Genomic DNA, 9232 nt, shown 5'->3' on the forward strand with positions numbered 1-9232 from the left:
GATGCAACATGGGAATGGTCAGAGAAATGTCAAAGTGCATTTGATAGTGCAAAGAAGTCTCTTCAGTCAGATAAATTGTTAGTACATGTTGATGCAGAGTTACATATCATACTAGCATGTGATGCTTCTCCTTACGGAGTTGGTGCTGTAATCAGCCACAAAATGAAAGATGGAAGTGAGAGACCTATCGCATTTGCATCCAGAATGTTAACTAAAACAGAACAGAATTACTCTCAACTGGAAAAAGAGGCACTGGGTCTTGTTTTTGGAGTTATGAAATTCCATGAGTATCTTTATGGAAGGAAATTCTTGTTATTGACAGATCACAAGCCACTGTTGAAAATTCTGGGGCCTAAAACAGGTGTGCCAACACTAGCCGCCGCTAGATTACAAAGGTGGGCTCTAATTTTGGCAGCATATACATACGAAATCCAGTACAAGAAGTCAGAGCAGCATAGCAATGCTGATGCTTTGTCAAGATCACCTGTGAAGCCTGATGTAGATGTGGTGTCAAACCCAATTTACAGAGTGTCTTACCTGGAAGACTTACCTCTTACTGCTAGAGAAATAGCCAAAGAAACAGACAGAGATACTGTGGTAAGAGTGGTTAAACTGTTGGTGTTAACTGGATGGCCTAAACTTGTACAGGATGAGTCACTGAAGCCTTATTTTCAGAGAAAATTAGAGCTTAGCATTGAGGATGATTGTTTATTATGGGGTTACCGTGTGGTAGTGCCTGATAAACTAAGAGACAGGCTGTTGTCTGAATTACATGAGCACCACTGGGGAATAGTTAAAATGAAGTCCCTTGCCAGAAGTTTATTCTGGTAGCCTACATTAGATGACAGTATTGAACGTGAAGTGAATCGGTGTACTATTTGTCAGCAGCAGCGTAGTATGCCTGCTACCGCACCGATACATACATGGAAATGGTCTTCGAGTCCATGGGAAAGAGTACATCTTGATTTTGCTGAGGACCACAAGCAGATGTTTTTAGTAGTGATGGATGCCTATGCTAGATGGCCAGAGATAGTTCCCATGACCACTACTACTTCATCTAAGACAATTGAAGCAATGAGAAATTTATTTGCAGCTTATGGGTTGCCTAAAGAGGTTGTAACTGATAACGGACCTCAGTTCGTATCGCAAGAGTTTGAGTCATTTTTGACTAAAAATGGAGTAAAACACATCAAGTCACCTGCATACCATCCTGCAAGTAATGGTTTAGCTGAAAGATTGGTCCAAAATCTTAAGAAATCCCTTGCAAAGAATAGAGCCATCGGTGGTATGACGCTTGAGCACTGTGTCGCAAATTTTCTGATTGGGTACAGAAACACACCCCATACTAAGACAGGAAAGACCCCAGCTGAGCTATTTCTGAGAAGACAGGTGCGAACCAGTTTGTGTCTTATCAAACCAGAGTTCTCTCAGAGAATGCAGACCGAGTCTGAGCCAAATCTTCCCCGTGTTAGGTCTTTTAAGGTTGGTCAACACGTGTTGGTAAAAAATTACAGGGGGGGGGGGGGGAAATGGTTGAATGGAGTTATAAGTGAAGTGTTGGGTCCTGTCACATGCAGTGTTGAAGTAAATGGAAATTGTGTGAAAAGACATGTGAACCAGATGTTGGGTGTCAAGGGAAATCCAAATCAGACTCAAATGGACTCTTGTGATGGAGCTTCTTGGGAGATTGATGATTTCAATCCAGACACTGATGTGTCAGAACATCCTGAACCACTGGTTGTGGAAGGACGACCTGTAGCACCACCACCGCCAGTTGTGGAAAGGAACACTCGTCCTGTGAGAGACAGACGTCCTCCTGATAGACTGAACTTGTGACTGACATGCAGATTGGTTATTGAAAAAAAAAGAGAAAAGAAATCTGTAATGTAATGTATGGTTACTGTTGAAGAAATACTGTACATGGTTATGAGCTTAAGAGCAAAAAGGATATGTTAGAAGCCTAGAAAAAAATGAAGTTTGAATTTACAGGGGAGGAGCTGTGGTGTTCCCAACACAGAATATTAACCAGTGTGGTTTTATTAGTTTTGAATATACACAGATCAATGTGATTGGTACTGAATAAGGTGGAGGTCATCTATTGGTTGTTCCTGAATAGTATATAAGGCAGAATCGCCACCAGGGCGTTCTCTTGGTACCCCGCTCTACTCAGGATAGCTAGGTTTTTACAGTGTAATAATAAATATACTACGTTACTGTCATAAGTCTGCCGTGTGCACTTTCCAGTTATCGGCTTAAACAGCTTAGAACATTATTAGTGTTTCATACACGACAATAGATATATTTGTTTATGACTGTTCTTAACACAACATGCTTCTAAATGAAATTCCTGTGTGTCAATTTTTTGTGTGTGTGTGGCTTCCCCCCTTTTTTCTCCCCAATTGTATCCGGCCAATTACCCCACTCTTCCGAGCCATCCCGGTCGCTGTTCCACCCCCTTCTGCCGAGCCGGGGAGGGCTGCAGACTACCACATGCCTCCTCCGATACATGTGGAGTCACCAGCCGCTTCTTTTCACCTGACAGGAGTTTTGCCAGGGGAACGTTGCGCGTTGGAGGGTCACGTAATACGCCCATTTCACGCCGCGGCCATCTTGGATTTTAAAAAAAACCAAGTGGTGGGAACTTAGCCACGCCCCCTTCTTACTTCGTTGAAAACACTGCTGGAGGCAACATGTCGTACTGCTGTGTACCATCCTGCAACTCCTATCAAAGAAGGGAAAGAGATCATTTTCAGGGACCACTGTTTTAAACCTTTGTTAAATTAGTGCACACAAACCTTAGCTAGATTGAAACATATTTAACTTCCTTTCAGTACAGTCCCATTTTTTAGCCCACACCTTGAGATGAGCAATCACTATCTTAGTTTAGTAAACAATTGATGATTTGAGTTGGTAGCGAGTTCCAGTTTATTGCTACAACAGAATGACAGTTGACTGAACATATTTTAGTTTAAAATGAACCAACGGTTTTGTTAAAGTTAAAGGACAAAGAATGAAAATATTGTATTGTATTGTACAGTATAAAAATGAAATGTATCTTATTTGTTATTTTATTGTGATTAAACACCTTCTTTGAATACAGCCCTGTGTGTGTGTCTTTCCTCACTGGCACAGGAGAGGCAGAAAGTACTCGACAAAGAAAAGATCCAGCTTAGTTTTCATATTCTCCCATTCCTCCGCATCAAAGTAGATTCGCTCCAGGTGGTAGTCATCTCGGCACTTCACAAAAAAGTCACACCACATCATCCCTGTGATTCCCATTTGTCCCATCATCTGATTGTAGTAGCCATGGCAGTGTTTGAGAGCAAAAGATCCATCTGGTCTTAGAGAAAGGTACTTGCACTCCACAAAGCTGTCCACATCAGGACACTTGATTTCCAGCAGTCCCTGAAGCTGACCGGAGTCATCCGCCACCTTTCGGTCAGGGGAGGCACCCAAATGTGGGGCGTTGGGGTTGATGGCGAAACCGCAAGTGGAGACCGAGTGTCCAGTTACTTCCTCATACTGTATAGCTGCAACGGGCTCCAACTCAATTCCTCTCATCATGGCCTGTGTCTGCACAGTCCTCTTCGGTCTCTGCATTCTGGCTGCCAGAGTCTCGAAGTCTGCCACCCTTGAGATATTGGGGCAGAGGGGTAAAGCAACTTCAGAATGTATACATCACAACATATGTAGTATTAGAAAGATGTTTTATTCACTACAGGGTACTGAAATTTGTTGTGAAATAAATAGCCATTGGTCCAGTCTTACCTTGAGACTATGCTCTTGAAGTCTGATGATGTCAGACGCTGGGCGCGGACACGGTGCCAGGTCTTACTTGTGCTCTGCCCCCTTGTCTCGACCTCCAGTGCCTCAGCATCAGGGTGGGTGACAGCCATGCCACCGTAATAGATGCTCTCATTCCTGTTGAGAGCTGTGGCATAGTTTGATGGTTGTGGTGGCAGTGGAAATGGAGAGTGGGGGTCATCACTAGTGGTGGGCAGGTTAAGTGTTTGGTAGGTCAATACTGAGCCAAGGGGCAGGTCTCCATATTTAGTTTCAACCTTTTTTGCTGGGTGTCTGCTCGATGCCTGCAGTACCTTTAACATCTGGCTGTTACTTCCAATGGCAGCAAGGTTCTTTTGGAGGTCAAGTGCAAATTGGTCACTTGGTAGGGGGAGTGGAACGGGGCAATATACATTGGGCCTGATGGCATGACTACTTCTTTTGTACTTATTTGGGGGCATCTTATAAGTGGGTGGCTTCAATTTGCATACTTTGAGTGTATTCACAGGTTGTGGTGTAAAGCCCAAGGCCCGAGATGGAATATGCCATGTCTGTGGCAGCGAGGTCTTGCTGACTGTGGGTGGCACAGCTTTGTAACCTTTTTTGATGTAATGTGCAAGTACGTACAACAACCCTATCTGATGGTTGCAGTGGCCCTGCTTAGCAACTGCATGTTGACTGCCCGAAGAATGCGCCTTTTGATGGAAAATCGACCTGGTAACAGAGAAAGAATCATGGATGAAGTCATGAATAGGCTTTAATTATTATCCTCAAACTAAAAGCATGTTGAATGTTGACATAATGTTGTTTGGGTTAACAAGGACTTGGGAAAAAAAATAGTGTGCATTTAGGAAGCACTAGATCATAGTGTTACCAAACATCATGGAAGTGTTCTCCTGAAGGTATGTCTGAACTTTGCCTGGCTACTAACCAACTACCTGCACATGGTAAGGCGGCTCATTCTTCCTCATTGAGCGATATGCCCTCGCCCTGACAGCAGTGCCTGTCTCACTCGGCCTGACTGTAAAATCGTATGACAGCACAAAAGGTTAGCAAGTTTATCAACAAATACAGTGTACCTTAACTTAGTAACTTAACAAGCTACAGCTGAAAGTGTTGGATCGGAAGGTGTCACATCGGCTATCCTGATAACGTTGTCAACACAACCATAACAAACGCTAGCTAGGCTAGCTAGCTAGCTAGCTAACTTACCTTCAATATCAAAGATGTAGCCCTCTATCCAATTGCTATATCCTTTTAGCAGTACATCCCTTGGGATCCGACGCCCCTTCTCTGCCCATTTTTCGATGTCATTTGTGGTAAATGACGGTAGGTGCTCGAGGTTGGTAGTCCAAACCATGTTTGCTGCTGGCCCCGGCTGCACTGATTTCCGATTGAGTAAGAAGGGGCGTGGCTAAGTTCCCACCACTTGGTTTTTTTAAAATCCAAGATGGCCGCGGCGTGAAATGGGCGTATTCCCCCCCCCCGAACAGGCGACCCGACCGACCAGAGGGGGCGCTTGTGCAGCGATCGGGACACATACCCACATGCGGCTTCCCACCCGCAGACACGGCCAATTGTGTCTGTAGGGACGCCTGACCAAGCCGGAGGTAAGTAACCGGGGATTCGAACCACCGATCCCCGTGTTGCTAGGCAACGAAATAGACCGCTACGCTACCCGGAAGCCCAGGTTTCTTCCTTGTCGATATTGCCTCACCGTGTAGCGCGTGCTCCATCTCGCTGCTCACTGCGAGGAGGAAGGAGAGAGGGAAACAATGCTGGCTGCATGAGAGCGCGACTGAGTTCGTTAACACTAGTCAGGTGCTGAGAAAAGGAAAATGTTTAAAAATTAGGAAGAATTTGATAAGTCACTGAGAGAACCGCCGAGTAGATTTGTCAACTCTTGCAGAGACGTGGTGGCTGAGCAGGTGTCCAAAGTTAGCGGGTGCGCGTGACTGTGACCGTAGGCTGCGTGTAATGACTGGTCTGAGAAATGACTTGAATTCTAAATGAAGTGTAGACTACATTGAATTGTATCATGCTGTCATACTTCATTCAGCATGCCAAAATAAAGTGACAGCTGAGCTGGCTTGATGATGTGAAGCCAGTTGAGACTATGTGCACGATGCTGTATTATTCTACTTGTTAAAAATGCATTGCACCGGGATACATGTGCGGAATAGCTGCATGTCGTAGAACCAGAATAGCCATGTGCGTGTGACCGTGATTCGTGCGCATGCATGTCAATGAGCATTCCCCCTCCGCGCGCGCGCGCGCGCGCGCGAAAGCCCTGGGAGGAAGAGAAAAACTTTGAAAATGTGAAAACACGTTATGCACAGCCCGACATTTTGTTGTTATGGAAGTTTTTGTCAATCAGTTCTCAGGCGTGTACGCCTTGGGTGTATTCGCTCTTTTTTTTACGTCCACTCCAGAACTGCTGACTGTGGTTATGGCCTGAACTCTAGACAGGAGTGGGAGCTTTGATGTCTTCTTCAACTGAAGGTGCACATTTTGATATTGATTCATAACACTCTTATATCCAACGTCTGTGTGCCTTGTGGCTTGTGCTTTGATTCCGTCCCAGCAGGGGAAAGGAGTCCACTGGGACTTGACTTGCTCACTAGGGCTTAGTCTGATGGTCTGATAACACCAATCACTTTATCTCACGTCCATGGAAGAGAGACGAGAACAGCAGAATGGACTGCATTGGGGTCTTATGGGACATGAATCCTCTGTGCAATTTGTATGCAAGTTTTGTTTTTGTTTTAAGCACCGTGTACGGGTATGTGCGATATTATTTTTACTTCCTCCTTTTGCATCACATTGGTTATAGTACAAGTAGGAGAAAGTTTGGACATTTCTTATCCTTAGTAATAAGCCCTGGGAGGGCTTGAGATCAAAGTGGCGCCTCAGCCCCTACTGAGCGAACCAGGTAAAACACATTGATTTTTTTTCTTCCCCAAAGTGGCAGATCTCAATAGGTGTGAGAGGGTGTAGGAGTCTTTGTGTGAATACTTAGTGTGCTGCACACCACACTCTATTTTATCTACTTTTGCTTCCAACCATGTAAGTGATGACGCACACAGGCCTCCCAGTGGATTGGGCTGAAATCTGTTGTCAGTGAGGAAGAATATTCCTCCAGCCTACAATCCTGAAAATGTACATGCAAACAAATGTCCACTTTGAAACCTACTATCATTGATGCAATTCTGACACCAGCTAATTCACTACGACTTACACCTTCGGCTGCTCCCATTAGGGGTCACCACACCAGATCATCCATTTCCATCTCTTCCTGTCCTCTGCATCTTCCTCTGTCACACCAGCCACCTGCATGTCTTCCCTCACCACATCCATACACCTCCTCTTTGGCCTTCCTCTTCTCCTCTTCCCTGGCAGCTCCATATTCAGCATCCTTCTCCCAATATACCCAGCATCTCTCCTCCACACATATCCAAACCATCTCAAACTAGCTTCTCTTGCTTTGTCTCCAAACTGTCCAACTCCAGGAGTCCCTCTAATATACTCATTCCTAATCCTGTCTTCTACACTGCTCAAAAAAATAAAGGGAACACATAAGCAATGCAATGTAGCTCCAAGTCAATCACACTTTTGAGATATCAACCTGTCCAGTTAGGAAGCAACACTGATTTGTGACTCAATTTCACCTGTTGGTAAATTGTCTAATTTCCACCAGGTGGAAATTAGAAAATTTGCAAGACAACCCCTATAAAAGGAATGGATTTGCAGGTGGTGGCCACAGACCATTTGCCTGTCCTCATCTTTTCTGGCCGATCTTTGGTTAGTTTTTCATTTTGCTAGTGCCCTCACCACTAGAGGTGGCATGAGGTGGTATCTGCAACCTACAGAAGTTGCTCAGGTAGTGCAGCTCAGCCAGGATGGCACATCAATGCGTGCTGTGGCAAGAAGATTTGATGTGTCTCCCAGCACAGTGTCCAGAGCATGGAGGAGGTACCAGGAGACAGGCCAGTACACCAGGAGACGTGGAGGGGGCCGCAGGAGGACAACAACCCCGCAGCAGGACCGCTATCTGGTCCTTTGTGCAAGGAGGAACAGGAGGAGCACTGCCGGAGCCCTACAAAACGACCTTCAACAGGCCACTAATGTGCAGGTTTCTGCTCAAACAGTGAGAAACAGAATGCATGAGGATGGTATGAGGGCCCGACGTCCACAATTGGGGCCTGTGCTCACAGCCCAACACCGTGCAGCCCGATGACCTTTGCCAGAGAACATCTTGGTTGGCAGATTCGCCATTGGCGCCCTGTGCTCTTCACAGATGAGAGCAGGTTCACACTGAACACATGTGACAGACGTGAGAGAGTCTGGAGATGCTGTGGAGAACGTTCTGCTGCCTGCAACATCCTCCAGCATGACCGGTTTGGCGGTGGGTCAGTGATGGTCTGGGGAGGCATATCCTTGGAGGGCCGCACAGACCTCTACGTGCTAGCCAGAGGTACCATGACTGCCATTAGGTACCGGGATGAGATCCTCAGACCCATTGTCAGACCATATGCTGGTGCAGTGGGCCCTGGGTTCCTGCTCATGCATGACAATGCTCGTCCTCATGTGGCCAGAGTGTGTCAGCAGTTCCTGTATGTCGAGGGCATTGATGCTATGGACTGGCCTGCACGTTCCCCAGACCTGAATCCAATCGAGCACCTCTGGGACATCATGTCTCGTACCATCCGCCAACGCGATGTCGCACCACAGACTGTCCAGGAGTTGACCGATGCCCTGATCCAGGTCTGGGAGGAGATCCCTCAGGAGACCATCCGTCGTCTCATCAGGAGCATGCCCAGACGTTGTAGGGAGTGCATACAGGCACGTGGAGGCCACACACACTACTGAGCCTCATTTTGAATCGTCTTGAAGAATTTCCACAGAAGTTGGATCAGCCTATGTTCTCATTTTCCACTTTGATTTTGAGTATGATTCTGAATCCAGACCTTAATGGGCTAATGATTTTGATTTCCATTGATCATTCTTAGGTTATTTTGCTCTAAACACATTCCTCTGTCTAATAAATAAAGATTTTCAGCTGAAATATTTCATTCATCGAGGTCTATATTGTGTTTTTAGGTGTTCCCTTTATTTTTTTGAGCAGTATACATCACTCCCAATTAAAATCTTCAACTCTGCCACCTCCAGCTCCACCACCTGTCTCTCTCCACCGTCTCCAAACCATACAACATAGCTAGTCTCACTACCATCTTGTAAACCTTCCCTTTCACTCTTGCTGGTACCCTTCTGTGCATAATTCTTCACCTCTCTTCCGCACTCCCCAATACTTTGAACAGTTGACCCCAAGTATTAAACTCATCCACCTTCATCACCTCTACTCCTTGCATCCTCACCATTCTGCTGTCCTCCCCCTCGTTCATGCATCTGTATTTCATCTTGCTCCTACTGACTTTCAATTCCTCTTCTC

The 9232-nt window shown here is 45.8% G+C and overlaps 1 protein-coding gene across 1 annotated transcript; it reads right to left on the minus strand.

Annotated features, from left to right (window-relative positions):
* Window positions 1-3067: 3067 nt before the first annotated feature.
* On the minus strand, window positions 3068-3917 carry LOC130111964 (uncharacterized). Its single transcript, XM_056279276.1, has 2 exons — window positions 3769-3917; window positions 3068-3631 (listed from the first exon to the last, which is right to left on the minus strand). The coding sequence occupies exons 1-2, from the start codon at window positions 3894-3896 to the stop codon at window positions 3121-3123; spliced, it is 639 nt and encodes a 212-aa protein (XP_056135251.1). The 5' UTR covers window positions 3897-3917; the 3' UTR covers window positions 3068-3120.
* Window positions 3918-9232: the final 5315 nt, after the last annotated feature.

The sequence above is a fragment of the Lampris incognitus genome, chromosome 4 (assembly GCF_029633865.1).
Source record: "Lampris incognitus isolate fLamInc1 chromosome 4, fLamInc1.hap2, whole genome shotgun sequence".
Classification (NCBI taxonomy): Eukaryota; Metazoa; Chordata; class Actinopteri; order Lampriformes; family Lampridae; genus Lampris; species Lampris incognitus.

Coding starts and splice junctions, on each gene's coding strand:
- LOC130111964 (XM_056279276.1), bottom strand. CDS start 3,896: ATGGCTGTCACCCACCCTGATGCTGAGGCACTGGAGGTCGAGACAAGG. Junction 3,632..3,768: donor TTCAAGAGCATAGTCTCAAG/GTAAGACTGGAC, acceptor CAATATCTCAAG/GGTGGCAGACTTCGAGACTC.